The sequence below is a fragment of the Lates calcarifer genome, linkage group LG7_2 (genome assembly GCF_001640805.2).
Source record: "Lates calcarifer isolate ASB-BC8 linkage group LG7_2, TLL_Latcal_v3, whole genome shotgun sequence".
Taxonomy (NCBI): Eukaryota; Metazoa; Chordata; class Actinopteri; family Centropomidae; genus Lates; species Lates calcarifer.
Genome location: NC_066854.1, coordinates 5,409,698 through 5,431,489, shown reverse-complemented (window position 1 = coordinate 5,431,489; position 21,792 = coordinate 5,409,698). Strand labels below are relative to the sequence as shown.

The 21,792-nt window shown below is 42.8% G+C and overlaps 1 protein-coding gene and 3 long non-coding RNA genes across 20 annotated transcripts in view; 1 reads left to right on the top strand and 3 right to left on the bottom strand.

The window, feature by feature from the left end:
* Positions 1–16,745, bottom strand: part of LOC108892823 (kinesin heavy chain-like) — a 49,041-nt gene extending 32,296 nt beyond the window's left edge. For all 15 annotated transcript variants that reach the window (XM_051066000.1, XM_051065998.1, XM_051065997.1 and 12 more), the window contains exon 1: positions 16,646–16,745. In XM_051066000.1, the coding sequence (XP_050921957.1) occupies positions 16,646–16,741 (96 nt within the window). In that variant the 5' untranslated portion in view covers positions 16,742–16,745. The remainder of the gene's footprint in view (positions 1–16,645) is intronic.
* LOC127139118 (uncharacterized) lies at positions 279–1,688 on the top strand. The gene is made up of 2 exons (XR_007809044.1): positions 279–734; positions 1,118–1,688. It is a non-coding gene; the product is annotated as an uncharacterized LOC127139118 (long non-coding RNA).
* On the bottom strand, positions 1,423–11,957 carry LOC127139117 (uncharacterized). The gene is made up of 2 exons (XR_007809043.1): positions 11,735–11,957; positions 1,423–1,547 (listed from the first exon to the last, which is right to left on the bottom strand). It is a non-coding gene; the product is annotated as an uncharacterized LOC127139117 (long non-coding RNA).
* A 102-nt stretch (positions 16,746–16,847) lies between the features above and the next one.
* LOC108894893 (uncharacterized) lies at positions 16,848–21,072 on the bottom strand. Of its 3 annotated transcripts, none has more exons than XR_001962880.2 (5): positions 20,892–21,072; positions 19,031–19,106; positions 18,593–18,643; positions 17,630–17,716; positions 16,848–17,474 (listed from the first exon to the last, which is right to left on the bottom strand). It is a non-coding gene; the product is annotated as an uncharacterized LOC108894893 (long non-coding RNA). The 3 variants fall into 3 exon arrangements; XR_001962878.2 differs by having other exon boundaries at positions 20,970–21,072; XR_007809136.1 differs by having other exon boundaries at positions 20,338–21,069.
* Between the last annotated feature and the right edge of the window lie 720 nt (positions 21,073–21,792).

The window sequence follows — 21,792 nt, the reverse complement described above, 5'->3', positions numbered from 1 at the left end:
AGAGAGGGAGCCATCACCTTCACCTGGATCCAACACTGCTGCTTTAAACTCTGCACGGCTCGCTGACAGAACCATCCACAGTTTTCACACTCGGATTTCTCCCAAATCCTCCATTTGTTGGGTCATTGTAAATCTTCTGAGACTGAGCTGTGTTTATGGGAAGCTGTTTCTCACTCGTGCCGGCAAAATTCAATTAACGGGCAGCCGTCCCTTTACTTTGAGCACGATATCTCAGTAAGGCCTCGAGGGAATTTTAATACAAATATTCAGTTGGACTCAAAGATGAACTGATTACATGCAGGTGGTCAAAAGGCCAAAGGTCACCGTGACAGCACCAAACACATTTACGGCCACAATTCAAGAATTCACAGTCTTATTAACTGCAGCAGGACTGGTCGGTGGAGGCGTATCGATACTACGATTGATACTTTTCTGTTACTTGGTGGTTGTTAACAGAACCGCTCATGTTTTCATTATTTAACTTTGAGTGAGCAACATCTTGAGGAACGCACAGAAAACTGGAAACCGCATCCTCTCTGCCTCTTCATACTCAAACTGTAGAGTTGACTGTGTTCAGAGTTCCTGAAGCAGCAGTCATTTGTTTTTCCTGCTCAGTCTGATCTCTGTCTTCTCAGCTGTAAATCTCGCCGTCTGTCTTTTGTTTTTTTGTATTTCTCTTCCTGCTCGGCCTCCAGACCAGCAATCTGATTGGATTTGGAGAGTTTGACGTTCAGGTAGACGCCGCTTCAATCTGTTCCCCTGCTAAACTGCTGCAGTTTAACTCAACTATACTTTACTACACTAACAGCTGTGGCTCTCCCTCCTCCAACACAAGTGTTTGTTTTATTTTTGACACTTATTAAAGCTTGAAATACAAACAGCAGTAGAGAAAATAGTTGACATGCATGCAGAATGAATTTAGGACAAATCTAAAGCGCCTCGGTCATGTATTGTATTTCTTTACGTGTCTGTTGCATGAAATTCACTTGTTAACATAAAATTCATGCAGAAAGATCCCCTTCATTCTTAGAACAATACTCTGGATTTACATTAGAGCTGGAGTCACTTTACTTTGTGTCTTTGTACCTAACAACCTGTCCTTTTCTCTTCTTCTCAGATGAGCGCAGACTTTCCTGACCAGAACTAAAGATGAGCTCCTCATCCTCTTGTTACCAGTGTACTCTTCATGTCTTTGTTTAATGCAGAGACTAAAGCCCCATTTGGACGGGATTAACTGTACGGGAGGAGGTGGAGAATTAAATCTTCACTGTGGTCTTCTGTAATGTAACCTCCATAACTCTGCTAAGAAGTCAGAAAAAAGACACTTGTGTTTGTGCAGAACTTGCTTTTGGAACTTGTTTTTAACTTTTCTTCAGTATCACAGTGATCCAGTGACAGCTGTCTGTACGCCCATGGGTTCACTGCAGACAGGAGATGATCGCAGCTAATTCTGCATACTTAGAATAAAAATATGTGAATAAATGTATATGCTGTGATTACTGCAGGTATGGGTGGGTGGGCCAGGTATTGTTAAACTAGCCCACCTCCTCTAAAAAAGATCCAGTCCAAATGGAGCTGAAGTCGGGTTTAGACGGGATCTGTCACTTTATTTTTGTACATACATCTGTTTTTATTAAGTCCATAATACTCCCTGCTGTAAAACAGTGAAAATAAAGAATGTGATTCTGCGTGCCTCCTTAAATTTGCCATAAAATCACATTGATTAATTGGACATTGTGTATTTGAGTCTGCAAAAACATCTTATTGTGTGGAGGTGACTTTAGACTAAACAAACATGGCGGATGACAGCGGACCCCCCCCCCATTTTTAAACTTTACTCATCATGAATTCATCATGAAAACAACAACGTGTCAGATTGACTATCGATCCGTTCCAAATGACAGCCAATACAGCGCATGCTCGGATTTCCTCGAGTACCCTCCACACACACAACAGGATTTCTGACCGTAAATACCCTAATAAACACGTGTAACATTTGTCAGAGCGGCCGGGGAGCGTAAAATCATTCTTAATCCACCTGAAACCACAGGAAACTCCGGCAGGATCACCGTTAGAGCCATCATAGCGCCACATTATTGTTCAAGGATTTTTACTAAAGATATTCGCTTTCAGGGTCAATAAAATGAATTAAACCCATATCCTACCTAACCTTACTGATAGCAATGTAAAGATGAAACACTAGGGGGCGCAAACGAAAAGCAGAGTTTGACTAAGTTGAACAAACACCTGTCAGCGCCGTGACACCAGAGTGTTGTATGGAGCGGGTTGAAGCAACAGAGAGGGAACAGGAATATTTCATCATAAAGATCGTTTCTCAGCACGTTTTCATTCAAATAAAACATTCTGACCATCACAACTGAATCTGATTTAATCATTCCAACCCTCACATAACTTTTGTTGTGATCTGGCGTTATATAAACTGAGATTGTGGTTAGGGTTAGGGTTAGGGGTGCGGGGGTGCGGGGTGGGGGTTGCACGGGAGGGGGAAGAGGGAAGAGGGGTGGGGGGTTATTTTATTTTATTTTTTAACTTTCAGGCTGTGGAGCAGGAGACGCTCAAAGAAAAGTTGGCCCATAAACTCATAGCAATCATTTTTAATTGAAAACAGCTGCAGCTTTCTTCTGATTTCTCTGATGATGTCAAGTCAATATTTATTTATACAGCGTCAAATCATAACAGACGTCATGTCGAGGCGCTGTACACACAGAGCAGGTTTACACCGTGCTCTTTATATTATAATATTTATAAGGAGACCCAACAATTCAAACCATGAGCAAGCGTGGTGTGTTCATGAAACGGTCAAAGACTTTAAAGTGGGGATGAAGTCACTCAGAGTATTACAAGAAACACAGAGCCTTCGGCAGCTCAACACAAACTAAGGTGGAGATCACCTGAAACCCCCCTCTGTTCTCTACTTGACTTGGTACAGTCCAGTCAGACACTTTGTCAGATTTGAGCGACAACCTCCGAGTGTCGTTTGAATCAAGAGAAATACGTGACAAAGTGTTAAATGCAACACAAATATAAAACAAACTGACTGTTCTGCAAACGTCTGTGGATTTATATGTTGTCCGCAGCAGTTCACACAATAAAACATCGATCTTATAGTGATTTATTCACGGGACATTTTGTTTGGGGGAATCACACACGTGTCAGAAACGGGATTCGATTCCCGTGAGACCTGCACAGAGTGAGGTCCAGCCGCCCCCCTCCTCTCCCCAGTGCACTGCCCCCCTCCCCCCACGCTCTCGTCTATATAAGGCGCGCCGGAAACAGCGACTTCCTCTTTGACACCCGGCGCGCGCAGACGGAGCCAGCGAGAACTACTGCACGTGGTACAAACATTTGGTAACTCTCGCTTAAAATATCCACGCATTTATCACATTTTCTGCGTTTTTACTGTTGTCGGTGCAGTTATTAAATGGTTATCTTTCAATTTAAGTGTAAACGTGAGTCTTTTGTTGGCTTACTTTGCAGATTTTGACTAATGCTAGAATCCTTGCAGATTTCAACTCCTGCTAGAATCATAGCCTAACCTAACTACATCTGTTTCTTCTCTGTGTTTTCCAGAAACGGGAGGTGAGGAGATACACTCGTGTCTGCGCTGCTGTTTGTTTGGACCTTGTTATTTAACCTTTGTTGCATCCATTCACATGTGTATCTCTGCACCTTTTGTTGCTGCTAGTTCTGCTGTAGCATTGTAATGCTAATGTTAATGCTAACGTTAAAGCTAATGCTAATGTTCAAGTTAAAGCTAATGCTAAAGTTAAAGCTAATGTTAATGTTAAAGTTAAAGCTAATGTTAAAGCTAATGCTAATGTTAATGTTAAAGTTAAAGCTAATGCTAAAGTTAAAGCTAATGTTAATGTTAATGTTAAAGTTAAAGCTAATGTTAAAGCTAATGTTAAAGTTAAAGCTAATGCTAAAGTTAATAGTTAACAGTGTAAAACTGCACTAACAACAATAAAAATGCAGAAAATGTGATAAATGTGTGGATATTTTAAGTAAGAGTTACCAAATGTTTGTTCCATGTGCTCCAGTTCTTGCTGGCTAAAAAGTTTCAAAAGCACCTTGTACGCACAAGCATGTCCTATAAAACCAATAAGTCACTCCCTCCCTTCTTCCTGCCCCACCCCCCCTCTGGCTCCTCCTACCTGCCCCTCCCCTGACTCCTCCTACCTGCCCCGCCCCCTCTAGCTCCTCCTACCTGCCCCTCCCCCTGACTCCTCCTACCTACTCTAGCTCCTCCTACCTGCCCCTCCCCCTGACTCCTCCTACCTGTCCCACCCCCTCTGACTCCTCCTACCTAGCCCCACCCCCCTCTAGCTCCTCCTACCTAGCCCCCCCCACCTGATCTAGCCCCTCCCCCCCAGCTACCTCCCCCCCCCGAACTAAATTATCCTCTCCTGCTACCCCCTAACCCAGACGCTGGCAGTGAAGGGGATTCGAACCGGCCTCTCCCAGACCAGTCGACCATCCGGCCGCTGACGAACCCACTGCACCACCGTGCATCTGATATGAACAGAGCTCCGGGCGTATTTGACATCTTCATTTTGGCTGTTGAAAGCGAAAAACTCTTTGTCTCAACCAAGACTTGAACCTGCAACCTCTTGGTTCCCAATCACAACCTCTTGCCTGCAGACAAATCCACTGCACCACTGAGGATCTGATGTGACTAATGCTCGTGGCGCATTTGGCTTCTTCATTTTGGCAGTTGAAAGTGAAAAACTCTTTGTCTCAACCAAGACTTGAACCTGCAACCTCTTGGTTCCCAATCACAACCTCTTGCCTGCAGACAAATCCACTGCACCACTGAGGATCTGATGTGACTAATGCTCGTGGCGCATTTGGCTTCTTCATTTTGGCAGTTGAAAGTGAAAAACTCTTTGTCTCAACCAAGAATTGAACTCACGAACTCTTGATTCCCAGTCCATCTCCTTAACCACTGACCTATGTGGTGAGACACCTGAACTCCTTTTTTCAAGCATTTCACTCTGTGATCTGCACACCAGCCTTCAAAAACTCACTGCCTCAACCAAGAACTGAACTCACGACTCTTGAACATGAGTCAGTGTTCTACCAGTCTGCGCCATCTTGTCAGACAGTGGAGGACTCTTTCTTTAAGCATTTCAGCCTTTCTTTTGCACACCAGTCTTCAAAAACTCTTTGACGCAAGCAAGAATTGAACTCACGAATTCTTGATTGCCAGTCCATCTCCTTAACCACTGACCTACCGGGTGAGACACTTGAGCTTCTTTTTTCAAGCATTTCACTCTGTGATCTGCACACCAGCCTTCAAAAACTCACTGCCTCAACCAAGAATTGAACTCACGACTCTTGAACATGAGTCAGTGTTCTACCAGTATGCGCCATCTTGTCAGACAGTGGAGGACTCTTTCTTTAAGCATTTCAGCCTTTCTTTTGCACACCAGTCTTTAAAAACTCTTTGACGCAAGCAAGAATTGAACTCACCAACTCTTGAGACCCAGTCCATCTCCTTAACCACTGACCTATGTGGTGAGACACCTGAACTCCTTTTTTCAAGCATTTCACTCTGTGATCTGCACACCAGCCTTCAAAAAATCACTGCCTCAACCAAGAATTGAACTCACGACTCTTGAACACGAGTCAGTGTTCTACCAGTCTGCGCCATCTTGTCAGACAGCTGAGACACATTTCTTTGAGCCTTTCAGTGTTTACTTTGAGTGCTGGGCATCAAAACTCTGCAGCCTCTGACCCAAGACCTCAAAACCAGAGGAACCGATAACTCTGAACTTCAGTGTCGGTGTGAGCTATAAGGCGACGTGTTGATCAGAGGCTTTTGTCAGACTTTGATTCAAAAATCTCTGCTTGTACGACCCACAACTGAGTCAAATCCACATCCTCAGAACCTAAAGGTTCAGCTATCTCATCAGACCCTTCACACTTATTTCCTGGAGCCTTTGGGAGTTTACAGAGGGTCCTGGACTTCATCAAAATCCGCCACAACTCAAACCCAAGAACTTCAGAGGGGTCATTCCATATCAGATCAGAAAAGGTTGCTGCAGCACCATCTCTGATTTTGTTCAGACATTGACATGAACAGGTCCAGAAAACAAGGCCTGTACACGGCCCACATTTTCATGTTTTCAGCCTTTGATATTATTCTGTTTTTATAACCTGACAAACACCTTATCTGAGAAGTCATGTTTGGACATTAAGACCTAGTACTATTATCACTGTCTCAGGGAGAAGAGGGAGAGTCTGAACTCAGCTCTGAGAGGGTTTCAGAAGGAGCACTGACTTACAGGGCCTGTGTCCACCAGAGGGCGCTAATTCTACTCTTCACAACAAGGCTGCACAGTTGCACACAACAAAACCAATTAACAAATGATTCTATTTAAAACAATGAGGAAAACTTAAACTAACAGTGACGTGTAATCAGTAAAATCAGCAGTGTAGCTGAGGCCATGAGGGAAGAAGTGTTTGTGTGGTGTTGTTTGATCCAGAAACACAAACCAAAGCCAGTGGGTGTGTCTCAGGGAGAAGAGGGAGAGTCTGAACTCAGCTCTGAGAGGGTTTCAGAAGGAGCACTGACATACAGGGTCTGTGTCCACCAGAGGGCGCTGATGAGCTCAGGTGCTGATGGCCCTCTGCCATGCTCACCTCCAGTATCTGCAAAGCTTTTAAAAGCCTTATTTCAGGGAATCAAACACCGTATAGACAAAGAACAAACTAAATCTGAGACAGTGCAGCAACCACTCTCTTGGACTGAAACATCTGTGGACGTCAGATGTTTGGATCTGAACCAACAGCCTGTTTAAAGGGCTGCTCCTCATCAAGCCCCTGGGTCACAAAGGTCAAGAGGTTCTCAGTCTGTATTTTGGAGCGTCATTTCTCAGACTCCAGTCTTACTGGTGGGGTTTAGGCTTCAAGCCAGATTCATGTACTGTATTTTGGTTCAAATCAGCAATGAAATTCTGTTTTATAAATCTGGACTAGTTGTCTCAACAAAAGAATTAGATCCACAGCCATTCTTTAATTACCAGCAGCTGATATTCAGTCATTTTGCAGATATAATAACCGTTAAAAGTTTGTACTGCCTGACCATCTCTTTGTACCTGCACAATATCAATCCTTAGTTTTTCCAACTCAATTGCTGGATGAGGTGGAGGAGGGAGAGGAGGGAGAGGAGGGAGAGGGGACTTGGGTTGTACCAAGTTGGGCAGTGCAGAGTTCAGGGGGCGGGGTTTGAAGTCACAGAAACTCTTCAAGCCACTGAGTCAAGCTACTGCTGAGGGAGAAACACAAACCAAAGCCAGTGGGTGTGTCTCAGGGAGAAGAGGGAGAGTCTGAACTCAGCTCTGAGAGGGTTTCAGAAGGAGCACTGACATACAGGGTCTGTGTCCACCAGAGGGCGCTGATGAGCTCAGGTGCTCATGACCATGCTCACCTCCAGTACCTGCAAAGAAAGCAGCCACACTGCAAGTGACAGGCACACAGGGCAGAGAGACAACACAGCGATCTTACAAAGTTTGGTGAAGCTAGGAATAAAACTTGTCAGGATGTTAATGCCCAGACATGGCTTCTCAGATAAGGTGACTTTGAGAGGGTAAAAATAAAAAATATCAAGAGCTAAAAACATATCACAGCATTAGATTTGAACTAAAGTTTCACCAAAACTGATAAGATGAAAGACAAACATGTTCTCAACATGACTGAACCATTAAAGGTTTATTCTGCCTGACCATCTCTTTGTACCTGCACGATATCAATCCTTAGTTTTTCCAACTCAATTGCTTGGTGAGGTGGAGGAGGGAGAGGAGGGAGAGGAGGGAGAGGGGACTTGGGTTGTACCAAGTTGGGCAGTGCAGAGTTCAGGGGGCGGGGTTTGAAGTCACAGAAACTCTTCAAGCCACTGAGTCAAGCTACTGCTGAGGGAGAAACACAAACCAAAGCCAGTGGGTGTGTCTCAGGGAGAAGAGGGAGAGTCTGAACTCAGCTCTGAGAGGGTTTCAGAAGGAGCACTGACATACAGGGTCTGTGTCCACCAGAGGGCGCTGATGAGCTCAGGTGCTGATGGCCCTCTGCCATGCTCACCTGCAGTATCTGCAAAGCTTTTAAAAGCCTTATTTCAGGGAATCAAACACCGTATAGACAAAGAACAAACTAAATCTGAGACAGTGCAGCAACCACTCTCTTGGATTGAAACATCTGTGGACGTCAGATGTTTAGGTCTGAACCAACAGCCTGTTTAAAGGGCTGCTCCTCATCAAGCCCCTGGGTCACAAAGGTCAAGAGGTTCTCAGTCTGTATTTTGGAGCATCATTTCTCAGACTCCAGTCTTACTGGTGGGGTTTAGGCTTCAAGCCAGATTCATGTACTGTATTTTGGTTCAAATCAGCAATGAAATTCTGTTTTATAAATCTGGACTAGTTGTCTCAACAAAAGAATTAGATCCACAGCCATTCTTTAATTACCAGCAGCTGATATTCAGTCATTTTGCAGATATAATAACCGTTAAAGGTTTGTACTGCCTGACCATCTCTTTGTACCTGCACAATATCAATCCTTAGTTTTTCCAACTGGATTGCTGGATGAGGTGGAGGAGGGAGAGGAGGGAGAGGGGACTTGGGTTGTACCAAGTTGGGCAGTGCAGAGTTCAGGGGGCGGGGTTTGAAATCACAGAAACTCTTCAAGCCACTGAGTCAAGCTACTGCTGAGGGAGAAACACAATCCAAAGCCAGTGGGTGTGTCTCAGGGAGAAGAGGGAGAGTCTGAACTCAGCTCTGAGAGGGTTTCAGAAGGAGCACTGACATACAGGGCCTGTGTCCACCAGAGGGCGCTGATGAGCTCAGGTGCTCATGACCATGCTCACCTCCAGTACCTGCAAAGAAAGCAGCCACACTGCAAGTGACAGGCACACAGGGCAGAGAGACAACACAGCGATCTTACAAAGTTTGGTGAAGCTAGGAATAAAACTTGTCAGGATGTTAATGCCCAGACATGGCTTCTCAGATAAGGTGACTTTGAGAGGGTAAAAATAAAAAATATCAAGAGCTAAAAACATATCACAGCATTAGATTTGAACTAAAGTTTCACCAAAACTGATAAGATGGAAGACAAACACGTTCTCAACATGACTGAACCATTAAAGGTTTGTACTGCCTGACCATCTCTTTGTACCTGCACAATATCAATCCTTAGTTTTTCCAACTGGATTGCTTGGTGAGGTGGAGGAGGGAGAGGAGGGAGAGGAGGGAGAGGGGACTTGGGTTGTACCAAGTTGGGCAGTGCAGAGTTCAGGGGGCGGGGTTTGAAATCACAGAAACTCTTCAAGCCACTGAGTCAAGCTACTGCTGAGGGAGAAACACAAACCAAAGCCAGTGGGTGTGTCTCAGGGAGAAGAGGGAGAGTCTGAACTCAGCTCTGAGAGGGTTTCAGAAGGAGCACTGACATACAGGGTCTGTGTCCACCAGAGGGCGCTGATGAGCTCAGGTGCTGATGGCCCTCTGCCATGCTCACCTGCAGTACCTGCAAAGCTTTTAAAAGCCTTATTTCAGGGAATCAAACACCGTATAGACAAAGAACAAACTAAATCTGAGACAGTGCAGCAACCACTCTCTTGGATTGAAACATCTGTGGACGTCAGATGTTTGGATCTGAACCAACAGCCTGTTTAAAGGGCTGCTCCTCATCAAGCCCCTGGGTCACAAAGGTCAAGAGGTTCTCAGTCTGTATTTTGGAGCGTCATTTCTCAGACTCCAGTCTTACTGGTGGGGTTTAGGCTTCAAGCCAGATTCATGTACTGTATTTTGGTTCAAATCAGCAATTAAATTCTGTTTTATAAATCTGGACTAGTTGCCTCAACAAAAGAATTAGATCCACAGCCATTCTTTAATTACCAGCAGCTGATATTCAGTCATTTTGCAGATATAATAACCGTTAAAGGTTTGTACTGCCTGACCATCTCTTTGTACCTGCACAATATCAATCCTTAGTTTTTCCAACTGGATTGCTGGATGAGGTGGAGGAGGGAGAGGAGGGAGAGGGGACTTGGGTTGTACCAAGTTGGGCAGTGCAGAGTTCAGGGGGCGGGGTTTGAAATCACAGAAACTCTTCAAGCCACTGAGTCAAGCTACTGCTGAGGGAGAAACACAAACCAAAGCCAGTGGGTGTGTCTCAGGGAGAAGAGGGAGAGTCTGAACTCAGCTCTGAGAGGGTTTCAGAAGGAGCACTGACATACAGGGTCTGTGTCCACCAGAGGGCGCTGATGAGCTCAGGTGCTGATGGCCCTCTGCCATGCTCACCTGCAGTACCTGCAAAGCTTTTAAAAGCCTTATTTCAGGGAATCAAACACCGTATAGACAAAGAACAAACTAAATCTGAGACAGTGCAGCAACCACTCTCTTGGACTGAAACATCTGTGGACGTCAGATGTTTGGATCTGAACCAACAGCCTGTTTAAAGGGCTGCTCCTCATCAAGCCCCTGGGTCACAAAGGTCAAGAGGTTCTCAGTCTGTATTTTGGAGCATCATTTCTCAGACTCCAGTCTTACTGGTGGGGTTTAGGCTTCAAACCAGATTCATGTACTGTATTTTGGTTCAAATCAGCAATGAAATTCTGTTTTATAAATCTGGACTAGTTGCCTCAACAAAAGAATTAGATCCACAGCCATTCTTTAATTACCAGCAGCTGATATTCAGTCATTTTGCAGATATAATAACCGTTAAAGGTTTGTACTGCCTGACCATCTCTTTGTACCTGCACAATATCAATCCTTAGTTTTTCCTGCTCAGTCTGATCTCTGTCTTCTCAGCTGTAAATCTCGCCGTCTGTCTTTTGTTTTGTTTTTTTGTATTTCTCTTCCTGTTTGGCCTCCAGACCAGCAATCTGATTGGATTTGGAGAGTTTGACGTTCAGGTAGACGCCGCTTCAATCTGTTCCCCTGCCAAACCGCTGCAGTTTAACTCAACTATACTTTACTACACTAACAGCTGTGGCTCTCCCTCCTCCAACACAAGTGTTTGTTTTATTTTTGACACTTATTAAAGCTTGAAATACAAACAGCAGTAGAGAAAATATTTGACATGCATGCAGAATGAATTTAGGACAAATCTAAAGCGCCTCAGTCATGTATTGTATTTCTTTACGTGTCTGTTGCATGAAATTCACTTGTTAACATAAAATTCATGCAGAAAGATCCCCTTCATTCTTAGAACAATACTCTGGATTTACATTAGAGCTGGAGTCACTTTACTTTGTGTCTTTGTACCTAACAACCTGTCCTTTTCTCTTCTTCTCAGATGAGCGCAGACTTTCCTGACCAGAAGTAAAGATGAGCTCCTCATCCTCTTGTTACCAGTGTACTCTTCATGTCTTTGTTTAATGCAGAGACTAAAGCCCCATTTGGACGGGATTAACTGTACGGGAGGAGGTGGAGAATTAAATCTTCACTGTGGTCTTCTGTAATGTAACCTCCATAACTCTGCTAAGAAGTCAGAAAAAAGACACTTGTGTTTGTGCAGAACTTGCTTTTGGAACTTGTTTTTAACTTTTCTTCAGTATCACAGTGATCCAGTGACAGCTGTCTGTACGCCCATGGGTTCACTGCAGACAGGAGATGATCGCAGCTAATTCTGCATACTTAGAATAAAAATATGTGAATAAATGTATATGCTGTGATTACTGCAGGTATGGGTGGGTGGGCCAGGTATTGTTAAACTAGCCCACCTCTAAAAAAGATCCAGTCCAAATGGAGCTGAAGTCGGGTTTAGACGGGATCTGTCACTTTATTTTTGTACATACATCTGTTTTTATTAAGTCCATAATACTCCCTGCTGTAAAACAGTGAAAATAAAGAATATGATTCTGCGTGCCTCCCTAAATTTGCCATAAAATCACATTGATTAATTGGACATTGTGTATTTGAGTCTGCAAAAACATCTTATTGTGTGGAGGTGACTTTAGACTAAACCAACATGGCGGATGACAGCGGACCCCCCCCCCCCCCCATTTTTAAACTTTACTCATCATGAATTCATCATGAAAACAACAACGTGTCAGATTGACTATCGATCCGTTCCAAATGACAGCCAATACAGCGCATGCTCGGATTTCCTCGAGTACCCTCCCACACACACAACAGGATTTCTGACCGTAAATACCCTAATAAACACGTGTAACATTTGTCAGAGCGGCCGGGGAGCGTAAAATCATTCTTAATCCACCTGAAACCACAGGAAACTCCGGCAGGATCACCGTTAGAGCCATCATAGCGCCACATTATTGTTCAAGGATTTTTACTAAAGATATTCGCTTTCAGGGTCAATAAAATGAATTAAACCCATATCCTACCTAACCTTACTGATAGCAATGTAAAGATGAAACACTAGGGGGCGCAAACGAAAAGCAGAGTTTGACTAAGTTGAACAAACACCTGTCAGCGCCGTGACACCAGAGTGTTGTATGGAGCGGGTTGAAGCAACAGAGAGGGAACAGGAATATTTCATCATAAAGATCGTTTCTCAGCACGTTTTCATTCAAATAAAACATTCTGACCATCACAACTGAATCTGATTTAATCATTCCAACCCTCACATAACTTTTGTTGTGATCTGGCGTTATATAAACTGAGATTGTGGTTAGGGTTAGGGTTAGGGGTGCGGGGGTGCGGGGTGGGGGTTGCACGGGAGGGGGAAGAGGGAAGAGGGGTGGGGGGTTATTTTATTTTATTTTTTAACTTTCAGGCTGTGGAGCAGGAGACGCTCAAAGAAAAGTTGGCCCATAAACTCATAGCAATCATTTTTAATTGAAAACAGCTGCAGCTTTCTTCTGATTTCTCTGATGATGTCAAGTCAATATTTATTTATACAGCGTCAAATCATAACAGACGTCATGTCGAGGCGCTGTACACACAGAGCAGGTTTACACCGTGCTCTTTATATTATAATATTTATAAGGAGACCCAACAATTCAAACCATGAGCAAGCGTGGTGTGTTCATGAAACGGTCAAAGACTTTAAAGTGGGGATGAAGTCAGTCAGAGTATTACAAGAAACACAGAGCCTTCGGCAGCTCAACACAAACTAAGGTGGAGATCACCTGAAACCCCCCTCTGTTCTCTATTTGACTTGGTACAGTCCAGTCAGACACTTTGTCAGATTTGAGCGACAACCTCCGAGTGTCGTTTGAATCAAGAGAAATACGTGACAAAGTGTTAAATGCAACACAAATATAAAACAAACTGACTGTTCTGCAAACGTCTGTGGATTTATATGTTGTCCGCAGCAGTTCACACAATAAAACATCGATCTTATAGTGATTTATTCACGGGACATTTTGTTTGGGGGAATCACACACGTGTCAGAAACGGGATTCGATTCCCGTGAGACCTGCACAGAGTGAGGTCCAGCCGCCCCCCTCCTCTCCCCAGTGCACTGCCCCCCTCCCCCCCACGCTCTCGTCTATATAAGGCGCGCCGGAAACAGCGACTTCCTCTTTGACACCCGGCGCGCGCAGACGGAGCCAGCGAGAACTGCTGCACGTGGTACAAACATTTGGTAACTCTCGCTTAAAATATCCACGCATTTATCACATTTTCTGCGTTTTTACTGTTGTCGGTGCAGTTATTAAATGGTTATCTTTCAATTTAAGTGTAAACGTGAGTCTTTTGTTGGCTTACTTTGCAGATTTTGACTAATGCTAGAATCCTTGCAGATTTCAACTCCTGCTAGAATCATAGCCTAACCTAACTACATCTGTTTCTTCTCTGTGTTTTCCAGAAACGGGAGGTGAGGAGATACACTCGTGTCTGCGCTGCTGTTTGTTTGGACCTTGTTATTTAACCTTTGTTGCATCCATTCACATGTGTATCTCTGCACCTTTTGTTGCTGCTAGTTCTGCTGTAGCATTGTAATGCTAATGTTAATGCTAACGTTAAAGCTAATGCTAATGTTCAAGTTAAAGCTAATGCTAAAGTTAAAGCTAATGTTAATGTTAAAGTTAAAGCTAATGTTAAAGCTAATGCTAATGTTAATGTTAATGTTAAAGTTAAAGCTAATGCTAAAGTTAAAGCTAATGTTAATGTTAATGTTAAAGTTAAAGCTAATGTTAAAGTTAAAGCTAATGTTAAAGTTAATAGTTAACAGTGTAAAACTGCACTAACAACAATAAAAATGCAGAAAATGTGATAAATGTGTGGATATTTTAAGTAAGAGTTACCAAATGTTTGTTCCATGTGCTCCAGTTCTTGCTGGCTAAAAAGTTTCAAAAGCACCTTGTACGCACAAGCATGTCTTATGAAATCAATAAGTCACTCCCTCCCTTCTTCCTGCCCCACCCCCCCGCTGGCTCCTCCTACCTGCCCCTCCCCTGACTCCTCCTACCTGCCCCGCCCCCCTCTAGCTCCTCCTACCTGCCCCTCCCCCTGACTCCTCCTACCTACTCTAGCTCCTCCTACCTGCCCCTCCCCTGACTCCTCCTACCTGCCCCACCCCCCTCTAGCTCCTCCTACCTAGCCCCACCCCCCTCTAGCTCCTCCTACCTAGCCCCCCCCACCTGATCTAGCCCCTCCCCCCCAGCTACCTCCCTCCCCCGAACTAAATTATCCTCTCCTGCTACCTAACCCAGACGCTGGCAGTGAAGGGGATTCGAACCGGCCTCTCCCAGACCAGTCGACCATCCGGCCGCTGACGAACCCACTGCACCACCGTGCATCTGATATGAACAGAGCTCCGGGCGTATTTGACATCTTCATTTTGGCTGTTGAAAGTGAAAAACTCTTTGTCTCAACCAAGACTTGAACCTGCAACCTCTTGGTTCCCAATCACAACCTCTTGCCTGCAGACAAATCCACTGCACCACTGAGGATCTGATGTGACTAATGCTCGTGGCGCATTTGGCTTCTTCATTTTGGCAGTTGAAAGTGAAAAACTCTTTGTCTCAACCAAGACTTGAACCTGCAACCTCTTGGTTCCCAATCACAACCTCTTGCCTGCAGACAAATCCACTGCACCACTGAGGATCTGATGTGACTAATGCTCGTGGCGCATTTGGCTTCTTCATTTTGGCAGTTGAAAGTGAAAAACTCTTTGTCTCAACCAAGAATTGAACTCACGAACTCTTGATTCCCAGTCCATCTCCTTAACCACTGACCTATGTGGTGAGACACCTGAACTCCTTTTTTCAAGCATTTCACTCTGTGATCTGCACACCAGCCTTCAAAAACTCACTGCCTCAACCAAGAACTGAACTCACGACTCTTGAACATGAGTCAGTGTTCTACCAGTCTGCGCCATCTTGTCAGACAGTGGAGGACTCTTTCTTTAAGCATTTCAGCCTTTCTTTTGCACACCAGTCTTCAAAAACTCTTTGACGCAAGCAAGAATTGAACTCACGAATTCTTGATTCCCAGTCCATCTCCTTAACCACTGACCTACCGGGTGAGACACTTGAGCTTCTTTTTTCAAGCATTTCACTCTGTGATCTGCACACCAGCCTTCAAAAACTCACTGCCTCAACCAAGAATTGAACTCACGACTCTTGAACATGAGTCAGTGTTCTACCAGTCTGCGCCATCTTGTCAGACAGCTGAGACACATTTCTTTGAGCCTTTCAGTGTTTACTTTGAGTGCTGGGCATCAAAACTCTGCAGCCTCTGACCCAAGACCTCAAAACCAGAGGAACCGATAACTCTGAACTTCAGTGTCGGTGTGAGCTATAAGGCGACGTGTTGATCAGAGGCTTTTGTCAGACTTTGATTCAAAAATCTCTGCTTGTACGACCCACAACTGAGTCAAATCCACATCCTCAGAACCTAAAGGTTCAGCTATCTCATCAGACCCTTCACACTTATTTCCTGGAGCCTTTGGGAGTTTACAGAGGGTCCTGGACTTCATCAAAATCCGCCACAACTCAAACCCAAGAACTTCAGAGGGGTGGAGGAGGGAGAGGAGGGAGAGGGGACTTGGGTTGTACCAAGTTGGGCAGTGCAGAGTTCAGGGGGCGGGGTTTGAAATCACAGAAACTCTTCAAGCCACTGAGTCAAGCTACTGCTGAAGGAGAAACACAAACCAAAGCCAGTGGGTGTGTCTCAGGGAGAAGAGGGAGAGTCTGAACTCAGCTCTGAGAGGGTTTCAGAAGGAGCACTGACATACAGGGCCTGTGTCCACCAGAGGGCGCTGATGAGCTCAGGTGCTCATGACCATGCTCACCTCCAGTACCTGCAAAGAAAGCAGCCACACTGCAAGTGACAGGCACACAGGGCAGAGAGACAACACAGCGATCTTACAAAGTTTGGTGAAGCTAGGAATAAAACTTGTCAGGATGTTAATGCCCAGACATGGCTTCTCAGATAAGGTGACTTTGAGAGGGTAAAAATAAGAACAATTTAACAAATTGTACTTAAGAACAATTTTGAGGTACCTACCTGAGTATTTCCATTGAAACTTTTGATGCTTATAGTAAATTATGCAGAGAATGCTTTCATTGAAGTAGGTGTATTTTTATTTTACTGTATTGCTATTTTGACTTCTTCCATCACTGGCTGAGAAAAAAGAAAAATACTAGTCTCCTTCACAGAACGTCAGCTTATTTTGTATTAATGTTACATATGCTGTATATAGTATATGTTAGGTACTTTACCTGCTTGTGGACTTTTGTGAGCTGCTCCAAGTTATTCTCCAGGAATGAGATCTTCTGTTTCTGGGCGATGTTGCCAAGCCCTTCCTCACAGTCCATCTCTGCACTCATTCATTAATTTGCATATCAAAAATTTTTCACCCTGAACCCACCCGACACCACCCAGCTCGTTGAGCTAGTGAAACTCGGAACATGTTGCAACTCGAACCATGAAAAAATTGTTTTATTAAGACAGGAACAACGCATGAAAACAGTTGGGAAGAACACATGAACATAAAACACTTGCAACAACACATTAAAACAGTACAGAGAACACAATTAAGACAGTTGAGAGGAACAACGCATTAAAACAGTTGGGAAGATCACATGAACATAAAACACATTAAGACAGTTGAGAGGAACAACAAATTAAAACAAATACAATAACAACAGAACATGCATAAATAGAACAAATCAAACATGTAAACCATACATATACAAAAACTCACATACTTTGAACAAAACAAACAAATAAACATGAAACAAAAATAATACTAAATAACATTGATAAAACAAAACACTACACCAAAAATGTACAGCAACATTGTGACAATATTTTGACACTGTCTTAAATATTATTTACTACACAACATCACAATTGTTATATTAATTTGAAAACACACTCAAAACTTATACTATTACTTTTAATACAATGAATACTGAACATAAACAATGTCAGTACTCTATCTTGGGACACTTGATGTAAAGCAGCTGCTGAATTACGTGGAGGCCTCTGTCCCACTCTCAAAGAACTTCTCCATTGCACAAACACTCTCTGTGATCATGGACACACCTGGAGGAAACATACAAAAAACAATGATCAGTCCACAACTGGCAATTCTACATCACAGCTGAAACTAAACTTTTAACTGCATATTTTTCTCAAATACTGTAAAGTGAAACATGTCAAAGGATTGGCCTTGGACATCACCTAATTACCACTCTTACCATATAAATGAATTCCCCCAAACGCAGCACTGTTGATTTCAGTGGGTCTCATTTACAAAAGGGATTCTTTCTGTTCTTTTACTGCACCTGGAGTGGATGAAAGAAAACAACACGGATTACATAAACTGACTCCTGCTCTTGTCCTGTTTCACCAGCACATCACATAACAAAAAAACACCTATCTTTGCACAAGAATGGTTGATTAATTGGAAAGTTACACTAAATGATTATCTGTTGTCACTACAAAACAACAAGACGTACATCTGCACCTCTGTCCTGGACAAAAGACATTGTGCCATGTTTAAACTTTCCACTTCCAGGCAAAGCTTCACATTGTCTTGAAAGACTTTTACACTGACATAAATGCTGCAGGTAGTCAACAACGCAAGTAAATAAATGCAAAAGAAACAATTGTGTATCATTTGTCTTGTATATAAAGATGTACATACCACAGCTATTAAATGACAATACTACTACTGATGACCCCAGACACTTAAAGATCACCTTTGGCAGTAAATTTTGAGGCTATGCAAACACTAAAAGAAAACAAAGTGCAAGAACCCCAGCTTTCATTTACGACTTCTATGAACACCTCTCCAAGCACTCTTGACTCCCTGGCATTACATGATAGCCTTCCACACGCAGCTGTTCTTGCAAAACTGGTGGCGTTTCACAGACCTATACATAGAGCATTATGAAACACAGACAAATCAACAACTGAAATTAAAAAAAAGATAGACACAACTATATTCTCTTACACTAATGAATTTTGTAGTTACACACAGTGACAACTAGCATCCTATTGAGTAAATGTATTTTGACACAATCTCTTCTGCATTAGTTTTACACTTGAAATTTAAAGACTTTCAATTTAGGCTTTCTATTCTATTCTAAAGTTTTATATTTCTGTCAAACTGCAACTGAGATAATGACAGCATCACACTAAAAACAATAAACACTGACCTTCTGGAAACATCTTCATGTCTCTGTGATTTAATGGTTGAACTTTGAATTCTGTGGAGAAAACACAACAAACATTCATATAAAGATGTAACTTTTAACACATCAACGTAAAAGCGTTGCTGGGTGTTGAACGCTCAAACTGTACAGATAGAGACAGAAGTAAAACACACTAAATTCTCCTTGTTCTGGATTCATCAGTTACATTTGTTTTCTACACAAAAACAGAAGAAGCTGCTCTGACTGGAGAAGTGACTCCACCAGCTGCTCGTATTCACACAGCAGCAGTGGATGGAAATGTTTGTTTCTCCATCGTAAGATAAATTTTAACTACATTTGGTCAAGAGATGCAGACAAAATGAGAGACAGATAACCTAGATGATATATAATTTAATGTCTGTGCTCTGTGTTGGACAGGTGATGAAGCTGTTTGTGAATTACCTGGAGGCCTCTGTCCTGGTCTAAACAATTCCTTCATTGTTCAAAGATTCTCTGATCGTGGACGAAGTGGAGACACCTGCAGGAAATACAGAGAGAAACATACAAAGCACAATGATCAATACACTGTGACCTGTTCATCAACAGTTTAACCAAGAAAACACAGTGTCACATATGACAAGAACAAGAATCACATCTTAGAAAATCAATCACATGGAATCATGTACGTTTTTGAAAGCACGGTTTTAACTTATGGTATTTTTAATTATACTTCACTCCTCAGACAGAAAATTACCTCACAACTATTAACAATTCTTATGTATTACTATAACTGCTACTACTCTCTGACATGATTAATCAGCCATTATTACTATTATAAATACAGAGCAGACACCTGTACCACTAAGCAAAAGTACTGGGTTATCAGAGTAACTTGGTGACATCAGGTGTACCATCCCAGTTAACCTGTACTATGAACGGTGGATAGCTTTTACCCAGGGTAATTAATGCTGCATCTCTGAACTGCTACTTCTACCTAAGTACTGGCCCCATAGGTAGATACCAGCACAACGGCAGAGAGAGGCTAACTCTGAAGGACAGGGGTTCTCTAAATACTATCAGCCCCAACCCCCACCAAAAAAAGAACGTATGTAGCGGATGGTGAAGTATGTGGACCAATAAATGGTGTTTTTCATGCTCTGCATTTTCCACTTTTAATTTCTCAAATTTGTAATTTCTCTTTCACACAGTCAAGCAGCAGAATTTAGCATCATTACTATTACATACTATCAATTTCAAAAATCCTTAAAATGGGGGTAGGGGCATTACTGTCCTCACAGACAATATAATGCAACAGGCTGTTGTAAATGTACTACAGTGCACAAACATTGATAATGAAGCACAGTAAGCTTTGTGGAACACACTGGCAGAGAGGGGCAAGACAGTACAGGACATGACACTATTAGACAGCAGCAGAACTGAATAGACTGCTGGATGACAGTACTATATTAAATGACACTACTACTATATCAGACCAAAACATACAGTATTAATGATGGGAAATATTAATGTGTACCACTTTATAGAATCTTTATATTTCATCCAGATTCAGTTTCCACTGAAGCTGAAATACTGTTAACATGAAGTTCATACTCAACATAACAGCATTACATTCATACATATACAGCCACAGTGTTCCAGGCAGATCATCATTCACAGAGAGTAACAGCTCATTCTCAAACATGTGACCCACGTGTTGACTGTAATCAAAGTATCTGAAAAATCATCACATATTTTCCGTGTCCTCGCACCTCATATTACAGATTAAGAATCCAGAGAACATGTGATAAGTCTTCCTGGCTTTGTTGACAGCTGCGGTTTTACATTGTGTCGTTAAATTCCTCGTAAGCCGACAGAATTAACGTGCGCTCTTCATCTAAGAATTAAGTCGACACTGACATCTTCACCACAAACAAATGGTGAAGGGATCAATGAATAACTATCGATAGAATAGTGCCACACTGAAAACCGCTAGACCCGCAACTAGAAGAAACGTGACGACGATAATCCACCATAAACTGACTTAAAATGACCAAGCTGGAGCTACAAACTACAAAGAATCTGTAAATTGCTACGGTATGCTAGTAACAGTACAGACATGCAAACAGTTGCCTGAGCCACAGAAACAAAATTACACTTCAACCCAAACAAAAAAGACGCCAAAAAGGGAACACCGCCAACAAACATCCTTAAACGCTAAGGCTAATGCTAACACTTGCCATTAATGAGATTGCACGCTGAGCGCGGCGGCGAGGCTCCTAGCATTAGCTTCGCCGCCGCAGGTGTGCTCAGCGTCCAATCTCACCCATGTTCGACAAAAAACAGCTCCAGAGTTTGTTTTAGCATGTCACTCGTGTTCGACACAAAGTTTAATCATCCGGACCTCGGTGGCGACGTTCCCCCGCACTACTGGCAAACGGAAGCAATGATTCGAACGTGTTTCATATCTGATTCGCCTCTCGGAACAGCTCCTCCCAGAAGCTCGTGACCAACGACGACATACGTCAGCTAACAAGAACACGCTCTACTACTATTGCGAGTCTGAGACTTCAGTAAACCCATTTTAAGCATCAAAACAGTTTAGGACACGAGTAAAGGTGCGTTTTGACAAAATCTTACATATCGAACTCCATTTCTTTAAATTATAAAACACTTGGGTCTTATATGCAAGTACTTTGGAAGGTTAATTTAAAAAGGACGTAAAAATCGAGAAAATACCATCAGACCCCCAAGGGTTAATGATAAACTGTGCAATATATCTCGTGGTTAGAACCCATATATACATAAAGAGAGATTAAAAATCCATCACATGTACCCGTGAGACTCATATATTGTGGACAGGTAGGGAGACTTGGAATGCCAAGCTCAGCATTTTCTTAAGTCATTATGGTCATTATGCATAAATACTGTGTGATATAGCCAATATATATTTTGAACACCTTAACTGACAATAAAAACTAAAAAAAAAATGACACAATGATTATTAGACTTTGATATGGGTATGAGCTTTCTTGAATATTTGTCTTATTTTTGGCCACAGAACATACATGTGTTCTACATTTTGGAATGAATTCTCTCATGTACTCTAACAAAAAACAGAGCAATCCCAAGTAATCAGTAGTCAAACAAATAAATTACAGAGAGTACTGACAAGCTGACGAAAACCGCTCAAAGAATTAATATTTAGTACAAACAAAACAAATCTG